The sequence below is a fragment of the Anguilla anguilla genome, chromosome 15 (genome assembly GCF_013347855.1).
Source record: "Anguilla anguilla isolate fAngAng1 chromosome 15, fAngAng1.pri, whole genome shotgun sequence".
NCBI classification, from domain to species: Eukaryota; Metazoa; Chordata; class Actinopteri; order Anguilliformes; family Anguillidae; genus Anguilla; species Anguilla anguilla.
In genome coordinates, this window is record NC_049215.1 from 11,139,825 (window position 1) to 11,157,982 (window position 18,158).

Genomic DNA, 18,158 nt, shown 5'->3' on the forward strand with positions numbered 1-18,158 from the left:
AGCTTAAAGCGATAAGCTGGAAATCATTCCCCGCTGCACACCGCAGAGAAAGGGTTATCTCTCTACGCAACTGCCAATCAACACACACTGCTTTTTTCATGACAGTAATTGGTCAGACATGTTTTATCATATAAGACTTCAAGCTTTTAAAAAAAATAAAATAAAATACATTGAGGCTCTGATGTGAAGTGATATAAGTGAGATGTGTTCAGCGTATGTATGGACGTGCTGTGCTGTTAGACCTAAAGGTAGCGGGTTTGGTTTATGTGGAGGACACTGCTGTTGTACCCTTCAGAATGGTACACAGTAACCCGCATTGCTTCAGTATAGATCCAGCTGTATAAATGGATGCAGTGTAAATGCTATGTAAGAAGCTGTGTAAGTCGCTCTGGATAAGTCTGCTAAATGCTTGTGTAATGTAAATGTAATATGGTGCTCAAATGGGTGGCGCTTATTCAAGCCAGCTTAACCAATCACCTGTAACAAAGGGCTGGCTGTCATCTTGTAGGACCAATGAGATTGCGGCAAACCGGTCTCGCGGAAGGTAACGTCCCTTTTGTACAGGCTGCGCGGAGGCTGCAGCTGAGGGGGACAGAACAGGGAGCGGGATCGTTGTGTAAAAAGAGCCCCCCCCCCCTTGGCGTTTAGGTCAGGGGGGGTTGGGGGGTTGGGGGGTGGTGAGGAGGGGGGGGTGGGGGTCGGGGTGCGTGGAATCGATACACCGTTTCTCCTGCCGAAGAGGGACTTTGGGGGCGGCGTGGTAAATCGGAGCTGTCATAAAGATTTTACAGGGCGGGCTGAGCGTCCTTGAGCCAGAGCGTTTTTACGAGCCGCCCCGCCCCGCCCTGCTCCGGCGCCTTCCGCGGGGCGCGCGGGATTTGGGCTTTCTGTTTTTTATTTTTGTGCTCTTGAGGGACCAGGCGAACGTTAGAAGTGCAGCCGAGTTATTTTCGGGCGCGGCGCGTTCCGCCCCCGTTTTGTTTACTCGGGGCGCTGGGGAGGATCGGGCTGCCCTGCGGGGGCGCGTGCCGGAGCGCTATTTTCTGCCCAAAGTAGGGGAGCGGCTCCAAATGCGTCCCCTTTAGTTCAGTGTTAACATGCGTCGGAAGACCCGCTGTCTGCTGTGATATCTGCTGCTTGTTAGGGGTCTATAGATGGTAAATGGTAAATGGACTGCATTAATATAGCGCTTTTATCCAAAGCGCTTTACAATTGATGCCTCGCATTCACCAGAGCAGTTAGGGGTTAGGTGTCTTGCTCAGGGACACTTCGACACGCCCAGGGTGGGGATCGAACCGGCAACCCTCCGACTGCCAGACAACCGCTCTTACCTCCTGAGCTGTGTCTCTATAGAGCATGTGCTACATCATAGCGTGCGATATTTCCTTAGAAAAGGGAAAAACCAGTAAAAAAAAAAGCAATAAATGGGAAAACCATAGGACACGTACAGGAAATGAATTGTGGGCAATTTGTTTCCCTTCTGTTCCCCATTAAACAGTTTGGGAAGTGAATGCGCTAGATCTCAGTGCATTAGTCGCGTATGTATGTGTAGATGTATTCTACCCCACATCGCAGGGAGCCGCTGTTCATTGGCTGAGTGTCAGAACCGCTCTCGCGCAAGGCGCCGCGTCCCTTCCCCTTTTATTTTTAACGAAGCAATAAGCCGCAGCGAACGCCCGGGAAGCCTCACAGAGCCGCGCGCCGCGCCGGAGGGGAGATGGGACCTGGCAGGCTAATTCCGATCGGTTATTGGCCATTAAAGTGCCGAAATTAAATAACGGGTCTCGGGATCGAGGCGGAATGAGGTTTTTCGGCTGCGCTGCCCTGCGCGGGACAGCCATGGAGTGGGGGGGGGGGGGGGTCGCGGTCGGGCGGCGGCGGCGCTGGTCTCCGACTCCCCGCGGCCCATCAGTTTTAATCAGGCAGAGCGACGGACGGCCTCTCTCGCTGGGGGTCCTCTCCATTAGGGACCTGTCCCGCTCAGGATCCCCGCACGTGTAACGCATTAGGCATCGTTACCCGGGCCAGGTAACGAGCAGGCTGACGGGGGGAGAGAGGGAGAGAGAGAGAGAGAGGGGGCGGAGTGAGAAAGATAGAGGGGGGAGAGAGAGAGGGAGTGAAAGCGAGAGAGAGAGAGTCAGAGGGAGTCTGAGAGAGGGAGAGAGGGAGAGGAAGAGATCGGGGGAGAGAGATAGAGAGGGAGTGAGAGGGTGTGAGGGAAAGGGGAGAGGGAAGGAGTGAAAGAGAGAGGGAGGGGGAGACAGAGATAGCAAGAGAGGGATAGTGAGGGAAAGAGAGAGAGGGAGAGAGAAAGAGTCAGAGTGGGAGAGAGGTGAAGAGAGAGAGAGGGAATGAGAGAGTGAGACTGAGAGAGTGAGCAGGAGGTGCTCCCTTCTTCCTGCTATCTCTCGGTCCCGAGTTTGGGAGCTGCCCGGGCCCCTCTGTGGAGGGTGCGTCCGGCCTGCGTTCTGCTTCCGCTCACGGGACCCCTGCTGCGCCCCCTGAAAACCCCACGGTCTGGCTCGCCCCGGCCCGCGGCCGCTCAGCTCTCTGGTTACGGGTTGCCAGAATTCTGCATATGGGGGGGCGGAGGTGGGGCAGTGTCTTTTCCTCGTCCTGTCCTGTCCCGTCTCTGCCCCTGTTTGGTTCCTCCGCTCCTCTCTTTTAGGAGCGGGGCGAGTTGTGTTCATGCTGCGCGGGGCGTTTTTTTGTTTTTCCGGAGAATTCCGCGCGTCTGAAAATGTCATTTCGGCGAGGGGGGGGGGGGCGAAGGGGGAAGGGCTCGTAGCCGGGGTAACGCGCGCCGCGCTCGGCCCCGTTTTGGAGGGCTCCACGCGCCCGCGGCCGGCTCATTTCTCCGACGCCGGCCTCGACTCCCGGATCTATCCGTCTGCGTTAGCGTCCCGAGGAGCGCGATGACAGGGCCGCTCGGAACGCCGCTCCGGTTCCAGTCATATCCCCTCTGTTTCCAAAAACCCATCCATCAGTGTCTCAACCCCTCCCCCCTCTCTTTCCCTTTTCCTTCTTTTCTCCCTCTCCCCCTCTTTCTCTCTCTCTCTCTCTGCCCCCCCCCCCTCCTCTCTGCAAATACACACGGTGGCAGACGTCTGCCAATATGTTCCATTATTTGAGGCATGATTACTTTTCATTCTGCAGGCGCTCCACCTGTGATTTTAATGGAGTTTAATTTATAGTGACAAAGGAGAACGCTTGAGACTGTGTGGAAGAAGGCTGTTACAGAATATCCTTAATGCATATTCTTAATACTCTGCATGTTGAGAATGGTCTTAATACTTTTCACGTTGAGAATGGTCTTAGTGCTCTACACATTGAGAATGGTCTTAATACTCTACACATTGAGAATGGTCTTAATACTCTACACATTGAGAATGGTCTTAATACTCTACACATTGAGAATGGTCTTAATACTCTACACATTGAGAATGGTCTTAATACTCTGCACATTGAGAATGGTCTTAATACTCTACACATTGAGAATGGTCTTAATACTCTACACATTGAGAATGGTCTTAATACTCTACACATTGAGAATGGTCTTCATACTCTACACAATGAGAATGGTCTTAATACTCTACACAATGAGAATGGTCTTCATACTCTACACAATGAGAATGGTCTTAATACTCTACACATTGAGAATGGTCTTAATACTCTGCACATTGAGAATGGTCTTAATACTCTACACATTGAGAATGGTCTTAATACTCTACACATTGAGAATGGTCTTAATACTCTACACATTGAGAATGGTCTTCATACTCTACACAATGAGAATGGTCTTAATACTCTACACAATGAGAATGGTCTTCATACTCTACACAATGAGAATGGTCTTAATACTCTACACAATGAGAATGGTCTTCATACTCTACACATTGAGAATGGTCTTCATACTCTACACGTTGAGAATGGTCTTAATACTCTACACATTGAGAATGGTCTTAATACTCTACACATTGAGAATGGTCTTAATACTCTACACATTGAGAATGGTCTTAATACTCTACACACTGAGAATGGTCTTAATACTCTACACATTGAGAATGGTCTTAATACTCTACACATTGAGAATGGTCTTAATACTCTACACATTGAGAATGGTCTTAATACTCTACACACTGAGAATGGTCTTAATACTCTACACATTGAGAATGGTCTTAATACTCTACACATTGAGAATGGTCTTAATACTCTACACATTGAGAATGGTCTTAATACTCTACACATTGAGAATGGTCTTAATACTCTACACGTTGAGAATGGTCTTAATACTCTACACATTGAGAATGGTCTTCATACTCTACACAATGAGAATGGTCTTAATACTCTACACAATGAGAATGGTCTTCATACTCTACACATTGAGAATGGTCTTCATACTCTACACGTTGAGAATGGTCTTAATACTCTACACATTGAGAATGGTCTTAATACTCTGCACATTGAGAATGGTCTTAGTACTCTACACGTTGAGAATGGTCTTAGTGCTCTACACATTGAGAATGGTCTTAATACTCTACACATTGAGAATGGTCTTAGTACTCTACACATTGAGAATGGTCTTAGTGCTCTACACATTGAGAATGGTCTTAGTACATACACTACAGGCATAAATGCAGATGAAATATTTTGTTTTGAGAGGAGTTTCAGGGAGATTTTTCTAAACATTGTAAGCTTTTTCTCACCGATTGGCAGCACGCAGTGTAAACCGCACACTAGAGAAATGTGATAACATGCAGTTAACGCTCATTGGTTTATTTTATTCCATTAATGTTTTTTTGTTTTTTTTTTCTTCTCGTAGGTTTCCACGGCAAAGCAATGACTGAAGGTATGTAGGGTGGCAGACGCAGCGTTGTGCAGTGCTGTGGCGTCGAACCCGTTTCCGGGATGAGCGCATGCACGTATAAAACAGCCCCGGGGCTCCTTTAACCGCGTGTTTGTTTATGAATGCCTTTTAATATAAATCGGTTGTAATGCCCCCCCCCTTGTTTCCCGGGCTCCCTGGCACCGGGGTCTCTAGGCAACACGCGCGTAATCTTGCGGATCTGTGCCGGGAAAGGCGTGGACGCGCTCCCCTGCTTCTCACGCGCTTCGCATGCCGCGGCCTGTCTGTGGGAGTCTTTTACAGTCCGTAATCGTCTTGCCTAATGACTCCCTTCCCTCAGTGTTTATTTGCCCCCCCCCCCCCCTTCAGGCCCCCGTTGTCAGGCCGCTGCGGGGAATGAGAAGCAGGCGGTCTTTGCACAGCGAAGACGGCCTATAATTGGAGTTTGATGGGGGGAGCTTAATTGTAAACGCTTCCGCGTCGCCGCCCGTGACGCGCGTCGAAGTCAGCTCGAGGTCAGACGGCCAGGATCGAGCGCCGCTTCACGACTTCTCGGCGTCCGCGTTCCGCAGGTCGGGGCGGGGCGTTCCCGCCACACAAAACCGTTACCGCGATTTACCGGCCGCCACGCCGCAAATGTTTTTGCCGAGTCATGCTAATTGAGCCGAAGATGCGGCGTTTCGGTTTGTCTCCGCTCGCTTTCGTCTGCGAAGTTTGTTTGTTTTCTGAGCAGGTTACCCTACAGGGCTGGAGTCCTGATCTATGTGGTCACTTCTGGCACTACGATCTTTACTTCACTCTAGTGTGTTTTTTCTGCACCTCTGCACCTTGAACTGATGCACTTGTTGTACGTCGCTCTGGATAAGAGCGTCTGCTAAATGCCTGTAATGTAATGTGATGTAATGTGAAGTTGCTCCTCTACCTTAATAGGTATTGAAGGCATGGAAACGCAACCTCTTAGTATTCTGCTGTCACTTTTGTTTTTCTAAACAAAACCGTCGAGTAACAAGATGGTCGATGCACTTTGTGTTTTTTCCAAATATTGTGATCCTAAAAGAATTCCAAATTAGACGACATATTAGTTTGCCTATCAAACAGCATTGCTGCAGTACAAACTGGATGTGGTTTGTTTTTGTCCTCTTTTCTTTGTTTTGAAGATACCTGCTTCCTCCATAAATGATTACAGCCGTTAGTGCTATTTATTACAATACTTGCTTAGGGTTTATCAAGTGTATGCCCTTTTGGGCCCAATTATAATAAAATTACAGCCGTAGTTAATGTGTTTCCTGCAGAACTATAGCGTATGTTATGACAGTATGCAGTCTTAAATATATTGTAAAATTGTTAAATAAATTACTTATTTCCTTCATTCAGCGACACTGACAACATTGATAATGTACTGTGTAGATAATGTGTGATGGCATACATTTAATACCAGGTTCATTGGTGAATTTTCAAGTGTTTTACAGCTGTTGGAGAAATTGTGAAATTCAGTATGACCATTGAGCAAGTCTGTTTCCACAGCGTTTAATTGTTTCAGAGAAAGCGAGAAGTTAATTAATTGATATTAAGGAGTATTGTACTGTATAAATCCTGTGTTTCTACTGCTTTTTAAAAATGGAAAGGTTGAAGAGGATACATTGTGACATGTGTACAGCCATACAATCCAAATGGAGCCATAATATTGCCAGTGGGTTAGCCTTCACTGCATCAACATATATTTGCTAACGTGATAAGTTTATACATTAAATCTGATCTACTGTAAACATTTAGAAGAAACAATGCTCTTGTGGATGGACCAGCTTGTCTGTTTTCGTAAAGAGGGGAAAAAATGATCGACCCAGCTACGCGGACATGAATAAGGACGTATGAGGATCACGTCAGTAAGTTAACGTAGACACCTGTGTACATTTTAATCTTGAATAGTATATGGATTGTACCTTACCGTAGAAACTCTACTTTGCTGATATTAAACCTCGCGGCTAAAAAGGTCGATATTTTGCTGTGACGTATACGTCAGACGCGAACCGCAGTTACGCCAAGCGTGCGTGCGATGCAAATTTCCACCGGCGGGAGCCGAGCGTCAGAAAGATAACGGGTTTTTTTTGGTGACATATTTTCGTTCTGCCCGCTAATTGCGGCTGCTATTATCTCGCGCGCGAGAACCGGAGCCTCTGCCGCCTTTCGCCCGTTCGGCGGAGAAGTCACCGGGGCGCCCGCGCAGATAACATTGTCAGCCTTTATGCTGGGGGAGGACAGACCGGGGGGTGGGGGGGGGGGGGGGGGGAACGAGGCCTTTTATTTTTATTTGGGGATTACGAAGGCTGGCGCCGAAGCCAGTCCCCGCACGCGCCCTCTGAAAATCGCGGGACGAAGACGAGCGAACCGAAACGGTCCGTCGTCCCGAGCCCTTCGCCGCCGTCCCCCTGTGTGACGCCTCCTTCTGTGGAGCGTTGCGCGCTGTTACATCATCCACGCGCTATTTAGGCAGTAATAAATAACATCGAGCGAGAGAAAGTCCGGGCCGTAAATACAGCCGGGACGGGACGGCTCCGCTTGCTCTTCGCAGCCCAACGTAAATAGAAATCGGTGATTTTGGGCTTGTTCGGACGGCCGGTGTGAAGGTGTGAGGGACGTGCGCGGAGAGCGGAAGGCGCCGCACGTCCCCGAATGAGAAGCCCCCGTGGAGTCGGGCTGTCTGAGAGGCGGCCGCAGGAGATGGAGCATAAATCCTCAGCTCAGCGCGGGTCACCGTGTCGCTCAGCCTAAACGGGCCGCTCGGATGACAGATCAGTGAAAAGATACCGGGGATCTGTAAGTTCCCGCCTGGAAAATTGATGTTCGAGGGGGGGCCGGGGGGGGGGGTGCGTGTGAGGGGGGGCATGCACGTCGTCAGCAATCCAGCGCGGGACTCTCCTCTTGTCCTTGCTTTGATGTACTGCGTCTCTCTGGTCATCGCTTTGCCGACATGCTCAGATTCTCACAGAGCGGATCAGCATCCGGGTGATTTATCACCATATTGTTTGGGCGGGGGGGGGCATAGAAATTTCAATCTTGATGCAGCAATATCCCCATTTAAGAGTGTGCTAATTCACTTTCAGCTGAACCCCCCCCCCCTTTCCCACCCCCATGCCCCACGGCCTCACCTCCAGTTTCCTCTCAGAAAGGCAATTTCACATAAAAGCGTCTATAAAAAATTCATATTGATACTGTTTCCCCGGCTGCCCGCGGGCCGCGTGATGAGCTGCTAGCCCTCAGATATTGAGCTCCAGAAAACAATAAGTTCTCAATAACGGGAGTGAGGAGAGTTATCTCGGCTCACTTTCTCTCTCTCTCTCTCTCTCTCACACGATCTCTCTCACACCATCTCTCTCTCTCTCTCTCTCTCTCACACCATCCCTCTCTCTCTCTCTCTCTCTCTCTCACACCATCTCTCTCTCTCGCCTCCGTTTTGCCCCCTCCCTCCCTCCCTCCCTCCCTTTTTAAAAAAATGTGCAACGATTGCTTAACGGTAGTTTCAACCGTTGCCAAGGCGTGGGGTGCGCGGGTTCCCTCGTCCACGTTCGTGAAGCTGAGCTGCCCACGGCGAGCACGACGGCTCGGGAGAGCACGGCCCTCTGGGTAACACGCAGGCGGTTCGCCGCGCCGTTCTGTCACGCTCTGACGCGCGTCGCGGTAACAGCCACGCCGCCTGGGCTTAGAGGAGCCCAGCGGCCCGCGGCCCGCGGGGTCAGGGGTCAGGAGGCCGGTCTGGGGCAGCGGATCTTTAGCGCCAAGGTTGAGATCGCGGCATTAAGTGCTCCTGGCGGCAGGACCCGGTCTGACAGCGCGCTCTCGCAGGCGCCTGCCGTGCCTCAGCGCGTGACGGAAAAGCGGCTCCCGGGTCAGGTGGTCTCTGGAGCTGATGAATTCTGTGCAGCTTTTATTTATTAACACGGAATCCTTGACGACGGTGTCGACAAATGTCAAGCGGTCGTTAGCGCGTAAAAGCCTTTAAAAGCTAGACACGGCGGGCTCAACTCAATGGGTACGCTTCAGAAATGCATCGATGCATCCGACGCATAGGATACTTCAACAAAGGAGGTTCCTATATAAAACAAGACCAGGTCAAAACCTAGTATATGGCTGGACCTCTGCGGCCGACCAGTGGTGTAACTTCATAACTTGGCCGACCAATGGTGTAACTTCATCACTCACTCACTCAGTCAGTCAGTCAGTCACAGACATTCGCGTTTGTAGGGCTGGCCCCGCTGTTGCGGTCCAGCCAAAAACAATATAATGGTCTCCTGATTTGCGGTAGGCAATGACAGGTTGGCTTTTTAAATGCTGTCTATATCTGAATTTTGCTCGTGGTGCTGATTTGGCTCCTCAGCCAGCAAACTTTAGGATGGAAGATGGGGCCGTTGGGTTCCGGCAGATGAGGCTTTCAGAGCACCCCTTCCCGAAAGATCCACAGCCCGAACGCAACCTGCCTGTCTATGGGGGGGGGGGGGGGGGGGGGGAACGCACTGACGATTATCCTGTAATTTCTCCGGGAGTATTTATGTATTCATTTATTACCGCGGCTGACACGCGGCTGAGTGGCAGCTTCCTGATTAGCCAAACACGAATTACAGCGCGCGGTCGCCTATCGCCGAGATCAGCCAGCGGACGAGTGGGCAGGCGGTCGCTCCGAACGGAGCGGCTCGCCGAGAGCGAAAGGAGACCACGCGAGCGAAGATTGCGGCTGATTGACAGAGGGGGGGGGGGGGGTGGGGGGGGTGGGGGGGTGGGGGGGGGGCGCGAGACGGCCACTTTGAGAAATTCCTTGTGATGTAATTTTATCGCCCGAGCCCGTCAGTATCGGAGCCCTGCCATTGGGAGAAATGCCACCTTTTATATCGCCGCCTTTCAGACAGACCGCGGCTGCCCGCGCCAGACACCCCTTATTTTACCGCGTTTTCAGTGAAAGGGACGTCAATTGCAGATCCGTATCGAACAAAAACGGGGAACCTGCTTTAAAATGAAGAAATGGAAATCGAGTTTTTTTTTTTTTTGCTTTTTTTTTTTTTTTTTGAATGGTTACCTGCTATTCTTCAACATGACACATCCAAGAGCGTTCATCATCGTCAATCTCCTCTCCCGAAAATCATTAGTTTTTTTTCGGAGAGGTAGCAGAACGGCGTTTTATGTGTGATTGGCTCTCCTTGTCGGGGGCGTTTGTTCAGAAAAAAAAAATCGGTCCGAAAATGTAGAAACGTTCAAAGACGTGGCACAGTTTTCACGCTGTGTTGTAGATCTTGTCATTCCTGCCTCTCGCTCTTAAAAGGTGTGATTAAACTGAAATGTTTTATTTTTTTCCCCAATAACGTTCCTTTTTGAAACGCTGTCCTGTTCTGCCCGAAGAGCTCTTTCACGAGCGTCTGCTTCCAGTCGTATCTCCTGATGTTTTATCCTGCGTTTCGCCTCTGAATATTCAAAGGGGACCTCCGGGTTTCTGGTGCGCGTTTGAGTTTAAATATCTGGTCCGCACTTTGTCTTTAAGTAATCAGCCTCCAGCTGCAGGCAGAGAGTCTCCTCCTGCAGTATATGTTGGGGGAGAGCGTGTGCTGTGGTCGCGCCAGTGTTATGGTGAAAACCGTAGTGCTTGTGCAGCAGTGGCTGGTGTGAACCCAGGAGGCTCCCGTTATCTCCCTAACAGGCGCTACGGCTGTGCTCATAGGCCGCGCGGTCTGCGCCGTCTTTCAGGCCGCCGCCGCCGCCGCCGCCGCCCGGGCGCTTCTAGCGGTTTTACCGGCACCGGCTGATTCGCTCTCACCTGCAGTGCGATTGCTTCTTTTTTTTTTTTTTTTTTTTTTTTTTGCTTTGCTTTTTTTTTTTGGTCCCGCTCCCCCACCTTACTCCCGCTGAAACGGCGTTAGAGCCGCGTGCTGCTGGCCCGGGCGGCCGCGGCGGCGAGGCTATCTCTGCGCCGCAGACGCGCGCGGATGAAAGACCAATCGGCGCCTCACTCCTCCCGCTCCCTCTCGCGCCGCGGAGCGCCGAGATTGGCAAAGTCTTATTTCTCTTACTACTTATTTTTCCTTAAATCACATTTTTTTTAAATAAATAAAAAAATAGTCTTTTCAGCACTGGAGCACTGGAGGAAGCCGGGGGCAGGGGCGAGGGAGAGGGGGGTGGGGTGGGGGAGAGAAACTCATTTTATGTTCAGCATATCAAAAATGCACACCAGGCATTCAGCTGTTGAATTTTCCCTGATAAGATACCTTAATAACACTTATAATCTGCCGGAGGAGCAGAGAGCTCCCTGTCACCGCAAGGCCTCTGTGACTTCGCCGCCGTGTCGGCGAAACGGCCGTGTTTCTTGCTCTGCGGATTCGGCCTCTGCGCAAACAGAGCTTGTGAAACCCCGCCACAGTGCCATCCGCAGGCCGCCACCGGTATAGACACAGCCGGGGCTGATTTTCCCGGGGCTCCAGCTGGCCCCACACCATCGGCTGATCCGTTAGCTCGATCGTGTCCGCTCGGGAGCCTTGCCTGTCGATTTGTGTTCTCGCAGGCGCGCTCACAGCCACTAGGAGGCGCCGTACGTGCTTCGGTCTGATTTTTGTCACGGTTGGACGGAGTGAAAACTTGATGGCCACGATCATTGATGCGACCGTCTTGCGAAAAAGACAAACTAAGCTCATTTTTAGCTCTCCTCCGCGTTCATAACCCAACGTTGAAAACTTCTGTCCTCCGGTCCCGTAGCCTGAAGCATTTCCCATTGCCGCTCGCAGCAAAAGCATCGCACTTGACCTTAAACTGCCACAGCTGCTCCCCTACAGCGTACGTCCCAGCCTGCCAGGCCCTTAGCCACAGCCCGAAACACGGCGCGGAACGCTTGCTTGACACCTGCCAGAGGGTTCGCTCGGCTGCCACGGAAACCACCGCTGCCCCCTTTATTTCTCACGGCGGAATATTAATCTTTAATGGGGCCGTAATTGCGCTAACATATTTGCTGTCACCCGCCATTAGCTCAGATTAATTAGGCCATTTAGTTTAGCTCATAAGGTCCGGGCAGTGAGGAATGGCCCAGGCCTGGAATGGGCAGAGGAGCGTTAGCGGCTCACACGGCTAGCGGCTCTCCCTGGTCCCTCGGCCCTTTCACACTGCATTACAGGCATTTAGCAGACGCTCTTTTCCAGAGTGACTTACACAACCTTATACACAACGTTTACATTGCATTCATTTATACAGCTGGATATGTATTGATGCAATGCAGGTTAAGTACCTTTCTCAAGGGTACAACGGTATAGTGTCCTACCTGGGAATCGAACCTATGACCTTCAGGTTGTAAGGCCAACTCCTTACCCATTATACTACACTGCCGCGCAACACGAGACCGTGTTGGTTTTACGCGGCTGTGGTTGTGGTTAGCGTCACACTCCTGTAGCTGGGAGGGTTAGGAGCTGCTGCTGTGGGAGGTACCCGGCTCTCCATCCAACTGCAGTTCAGTGCAGCAGTGCCCAGGGCCAACGCAGGACTTCTACACACATTGTAACTACTACCTTTTAAAAAAATTAAACATTTTAGTAAAGGCAGTAGCCTGGAAGGAAAAGGGGGATAAAAAGAAAAAAATGATGAATTATTCAAGATATTCATACTGTGTGCTTTAAAAAAAATCTTAAATTGACATGCACTTAAAAGATTTTTTTCTTACTCCCAGATCATAAGAAAGCTCTCAGAAGCTGAGAAATTATATGCCGAGGAACCTTTTTTCTGTTACTTAAGTGGCACATTTGATGTTCTGCACTGCAGGTGGTGTTTGTAAGATCTTCTGAACGCGATTTTCTCTGACCTTTGTGATAGTCACTCTGTTACTCGTCCCCTTTTCCTATACCACTGTCAGAGGTCACGGTTACGCTGACAAACTGCTGTCCTTTCGTATCCTTCCCGACTAATCTTTTTCACAAAAAGACAAATCTATTCACTAGAGACCATTCCAGATTGCATTCACCAGATACCTTTCCAAATTCCGTTCACCAGAGACCATTCCAAATTCCGTTCACCAGAGACCATTCCAAATTCCATTCACCAGAGACCATTCCAGGTTCTATTCACCTGCTCCTCTGTAATGGACTAAAGCGCGCTGATAACCAGCAGGATGGCAGTGTCTGACCGGTGGCGCTTGGGAAACTCCATAGCTAGTAGCGAGCAAGCCGTGGGCCATGTTTGATATATTAAACTATTGTCATAACCTGTCGGCAGACAGGCGAATACGTCCCACTTTTCCAGTATACGGCGTTGCAGTGGTTTGAAACTTTGAATACAATGTAAACAGATAATTTGTGAAATAATCTTTTTAAAAATTGGTCTGTAATCTCCTTTACGTTCTTGTTTTAAGAGTATACTGAACACGACAGGATTTATGTAAAAGATGCTCCTCAGGCGAATATTGTGTGCCTACATCCGCTGTCGTAGCGGGGGTACTGCCAATTCACGGGTCTTATGCGTCGCCCCTGAGGCTAAATTATAATTTTAATTCTGATTTAGCCGATGGGTTCCGCGGTAAAGTAGCCAGTTGTACACTCAGGAAATAGCTTTGTTGTCTTTAAAAAATAATTCAGGTACAGAAGAGAACATGGCGGGTTAAAGATTGAAAGGCTTGATTTATGCTCCTTGTGTGCTTCTGAATGCCTCGTGTATAACTGTCGGCGGAACAATCCTTTAATCCTTTACATTAATAGTATTGATCGTGTGGTCTCCTCTCCGTGGTGAGGCTGCCTGTCTGCTCAAGTGGTGATATAGTACAGCTCCCAGTTATTGCAACTTGCGTGTTTATTTATAGCCTGCTGTCAGTGGGGCTGTTTTTCGTATTTCGTTACCAGGCGCATTTCGCCGCTGTACCGAATCCCACCGTAACGCATCAGCAAATAGCCCTGTTCTCTCATTTTTGTGTTATGTACAAATAAAAACGCAACAGTCTGCTTTTTCTGTTTGCGTGTTCGGTAGCAGTACATCATTTCTCAAGAGCTCGTCCGTAGCGTAGCGTCTGTGTTTTTGTTTCCTGGCGCGTGTTGTTGCTGGCGCTTCCGTTTGGTTCTGAAACGGGACTGCAAAGCCGGGAGACTCTTTGCCTGTGGGAGCTGTCCCCGCGGCTGCCCTGCCTTATCGCTGCGAGCTCCGACTCAGCCAGCCGCCCGCCGGGACCGGCTAATGGACGCGCTGCTTGATCTTCCCCGACCATGTGGACTTGTATCCAAATAAATTAACTGCCATTCATGTCCCGTTATTGTTGTAAATCACGGTGTATCTCTGGAGTTCGGTCCTTTACGTTGACACTCACTGATATATGTTCTAATACTTCAGCCTTAGCGGCGCAGGAGTTGGAATGGTCATTTTTAAGGCACTGTTCCCCCCGCCACTGTTCCAGCTATTAGTCTCGCGCACAGTTGCTAATATACAAGCGATGTTGCCTCTAAAAGTTCCTTTTCCTGAAGGAAATACGCAGGATATTAAGGCGGCAATACTGTCGCGTGGAAGTTATGGGAGAAGCAGCGGTAATGGGCTCATGTCTTTGATGAGTCGGCTATAAAACCGAGCAGGGCTACATCTGCTCACGAGAGCTTATTTTTAGACAGGAGGATGGAGTGTTTTTTTAGCGCAGAAGTTAATATGTTTTAGCAGCTTCTGTTCGTGAGTTAGTTTGTCTGTTTTCAATACGGCAGAAACGGTGCAGCAAACGGGAGTGCTGTTGAAGTTTCCGAGTTCATTATTTGACACGGTAGCATTGAGCTGGTGTCCATAAACTCCATTTCCTACAAGAGAAAAAAACAACATTTGACATTGGAATGCTGAAATAAGAATGTAACATTAGCGGTTAAATAAATTTTGGTTTAGTTTTATTTATTTATTTTTTACTTACTTATTCATATATATTTTGTCCATTTGTGGAAAGGCCTGTTGGTATGTAGTGTATTTGTACAGAAGATGAAGGGATTGAAGGAGAATAAAGCCCTGCTGATGTGAATGGCTGTTTTTCTCCCTGCGAGCAGCGGAATATGAGCTATAATAGAATGGATATTAAAGTCGCAATAGACTGCTCCCGCCATAAAGGCCTGTCAGCGCAGCCTCTCCTCGCCCAGATTAGCTTTCACTGCTGAATATTTATGCACTTACTGTGGGCTTAACCTTAAAGCCAGAGGCTCCTTTCAGCTCCGCCTGCTCGACTGTCTCCCAGCTCTGCGCCGTAATCTGTGTGTGTGTGTGTGTGTGCATACGTGTGGATGTGTGTTAGTGCGTGTGTGTGTGTGTGTGTGTGTGTGTGCATACGTGTGGATGTGTGTTAGTGCGTGTGTGTGTGTGTGAGCATGTGCGTGTGTGTGCGCTTGTGTGTTAGTGCGTGTGTGTGTGTGTGTGCATGTGCGTGTGTGTGCGCTTGTGTGTGTGTGTGTGTGTGTGCGTGCGCGTGTCTGTGTGCGTGTGTGTGCATGTGCGTGTGTGTGCGCTTGTGTGTGTGTGTGTGCGTGTGTGTGTGTGTGTGTGCGTGTGTGTGTGTCTGCTCCAGTCTGCGTGTTGATCTGTTGTCCCTCCCCCAGGTCGCACTGCTGCCCGACAGGCCCGGACCCAGCAGAAACTCTTCACCATGGATGTGGATGAAGAGGAGAACATGAGTGAGTCCCTGTCCCTGGCCCAGCCGGTCCGGTCCAGTCTGAACCGCTGTGGCCCGGTCTGAACCGGTCCCATCTGAATCCGATCCCAACTCCAGCCCAGGCTCGGGCTTCAAACCGTATTTAAGCTGAAGCTCATGGTTTCACTCTTTCTGTGGGACCTTCATTCACTTTGGGAAATAAAAACAACAAAAAAATGGGGGGGGGGGGGGGGGGGGGGGGGGGGGGGGGGGGGCGGGGGGTTATGCACAGCACACTTGTTTATAAGCATTTTATTTATATTGGAAATACAAAAAAAAAGATTGACAAGAGGATCTTAGCTTACAGATTTAAGCTCAAGCATCACCTCATTTAATTTCCTATTTATTCCTGTTCAGAGGACAACTATTCTGACTCAGCTCTCAGCTCAGTTTAATACTTCACAGGGCGAATGACAAAATGACAGGAAATAAACACAGTCAAAAGGAAATATTAATCCTGGATTATGTCTCCGATGTGGAAAGCCGAGCGGTTGGATTGTGTCTGGTTCCGGGGTTGTCCTTCAGAAACTGCTACCCTGCGCTTCTGAGGATCAGGCCTCAGTATCAGGGTTTAATCCCTCAGTCATCGCAGATGAAGATATTTCTCCTGCGCTTGTAAAAAATATTTTTTTTTAAACTGCAAGTGGCTCTTATGAGACCTTCTGCCCCCATTGAAAATCCTCCACAGGCCTCAGCTTACAGCCGAGCATTCTGGGAAATCTCGAAGGAGAAACTCGCTTTTCCCTGCATCGCAAAAAAAAAAAAAAAAAAAGGTACAGATGGCTGTTTCAGTCTTCCAAGATCAAGTCAGTCACTTTTCTCAGTCGTCGTCTTCCCGCAGTGTCCTGAAGTGTCAGGTCTTATTTTAGCTCGTCTTTATGCGCGCTATCGGAGTTGATCAATAATTTCCTGGGATTCGCACGGAGCTCGGGTAACGGACCACATTCCATTAGGACGTCTGAATGAAATCCGCCGCTCGGATCTCGCGGGCCGAGAACAGCGGAGACCGCGCCGCCGCGCTCGAGGGAAATTTATGCATTAAAAGATGGCCGCCGGCGAGTCTTCTGAGCCGCCGTCCGGGGCTGCATTTAAAACGCCCTCGCCGAACGGCACGCGCCGGCTTTCTCCGGAGAGACCGGCCGCAGGACGTCTCTCTCTCTCTCCACGAAGCGGATCTTTCATTATTCAGATCTCTCGCCGAACTTTCTCGAAGACGGAAAAAACGTTCCCGATTAATATGCGGAAACATAGCGTCGGCGAGCCTCCCCGTACGAGAAAGGGTTAATTTAGCGCCGCGAAGGCGCGGTCAGATTTCATAATGACATGCATAAATGTAGAACCTAATGCCAGGGATTACCGCTTCCTGTTATCTGCAATATTTGGGCAATTTCAGGAGCCTAGCGGTCCATAAAATAGTGAAAGGGGGGGGGGAGCTGAAAATGATTAAACTAAAGCGTGAGAAAAGCAGAAAGGAGGTTGAGGAGAAATGCGGTTGAAAAAGGCTTTATTCGACACGCGTTGTGATGTTTACCCCGCGCTTAAAGGTGCAGCGGAGCATCTTTGCCCCTTCGTCACACGGCTGCGGCTGGACTCCTGCGCCAGGCGGTGGCGCTGTGGGTCTCTCTGGTCCAGGGCTTTCGTGAGAGCCCTGTCCACGTCCGTGCTGTCTTTGTTTTGATTAACTGAGGATTTCCTTCAACTTCTGAATGATGGGAATTGGCGCTGTGCGCAAGCCGCACGTTTAGCGAAGCAGCTCTGAACGCTTCGTGGCGAGTCAACGTGACCCTTTCTGCCTTCGGTCAAACTCAGAGCTCCGGTCAGCGGTAGGCCATCCTGCTGCTGCTCACTGTGGGAGGAGAGCTGGACTCCACCCCGTCACCACTCCCCAACGACGCGTGTAAGCACTGGATGATTCCTGTTTCATGGGAGTTCTCCTTTTAAAAGGAACGATCTGGGACCTTTATTCGAGTTCTCTGTTGAACAGGAACTGCCTGAAACCATTTCCTTTACGAAGAAGCGGTCTAGAAACACTGTTCTCTCAGGGTCGCTCTTTAAAAGGCAGCTTTCAGAGAAGAAACTGCAGCGGCCTGCACAAAGGCGTCCTGGCGCACCGTGTCCGCACGGACCTCATTTTGGCTCCGGTTGCCAAAGGCCGCAGGTAATTCGGTGGCGTGCGGCGGCGACCGTGACACGCTCCATTAGATCCGCCTTCAGAGATCCCCTGACCCAGAAGAGCCCGGCGGTCAGCAGCACAAGGTGATGTTCCGGCCGGGACACTCCTCCTCCTCCTCCTCCTCCTCCTCCTCGGCTCGTGCCCCGCCGGATCCAGAGGGGTGAAGAGTGTCCGCCAATCCTCGCCGGAGAGCCTCCGTCACCTGCGTGCGGAGCAGGCAGCCGGGGCGCTGTGAAATAGGATGCTTTACAGCAAATTAATTTCCCCAAATTATCTCTCTCAGCACATTTCCGAGGCAGCAGCATGTCGGCGTTTAGGGAGCCGATAATGGCGGCTGATAACGGCGAGCGATACGTTTTACTGCATATTGATTTTGTAATTTAAATCAACTGTGGAAAAAAACTGTCAGAGTGCCCCTCGCTTGTAAACAGCTGTTGATTTAGAGCCGCTCGCCACGGCCGTTCTGCCCCGCTCGCCTTCTGAGGCCC

At 50.1% G+C, this 18,158-nt stretch overlaps 1 protein-coding gene across 6 annotated transcripts in view; it reads left to right on the forward strand.

Annotated features, from left to right (window-relative positions):
* The window catches only part of LOC118214233 (double-stranded RNA-specific editase 1-like), a 141,660-nt gene that overhangs the window by 96,332 nt on the left and 27,170 nt on the right, over positions 1 to 18,158 (forward strand). For 4 of the 6 annotated variants that reach the window (XM_035394010.1, XM_035394011.1, XM_035394008.1 and 1 more), the window contains 2 exons: positions 4,823 to 4,849; positions 15,406 to 15,480. In XM_035394010.1, the coding sequence (XP_035249901.1) occupies positions 4,840 to 4,849; positions 15,406 to 15,480 (85 nt within the window). In that variant the 5' untranslated portion in view covers positions 4,823 to 4,839. The remainder of the gene's footprint in view (positions 1 to 4,822; positions 4,850 to 15,405; positions 15,481 to 18,158) is intronic. The other 2 variants (XM_035394012.1, XM_035394009.1) reach the window with 1 other exon arrangement.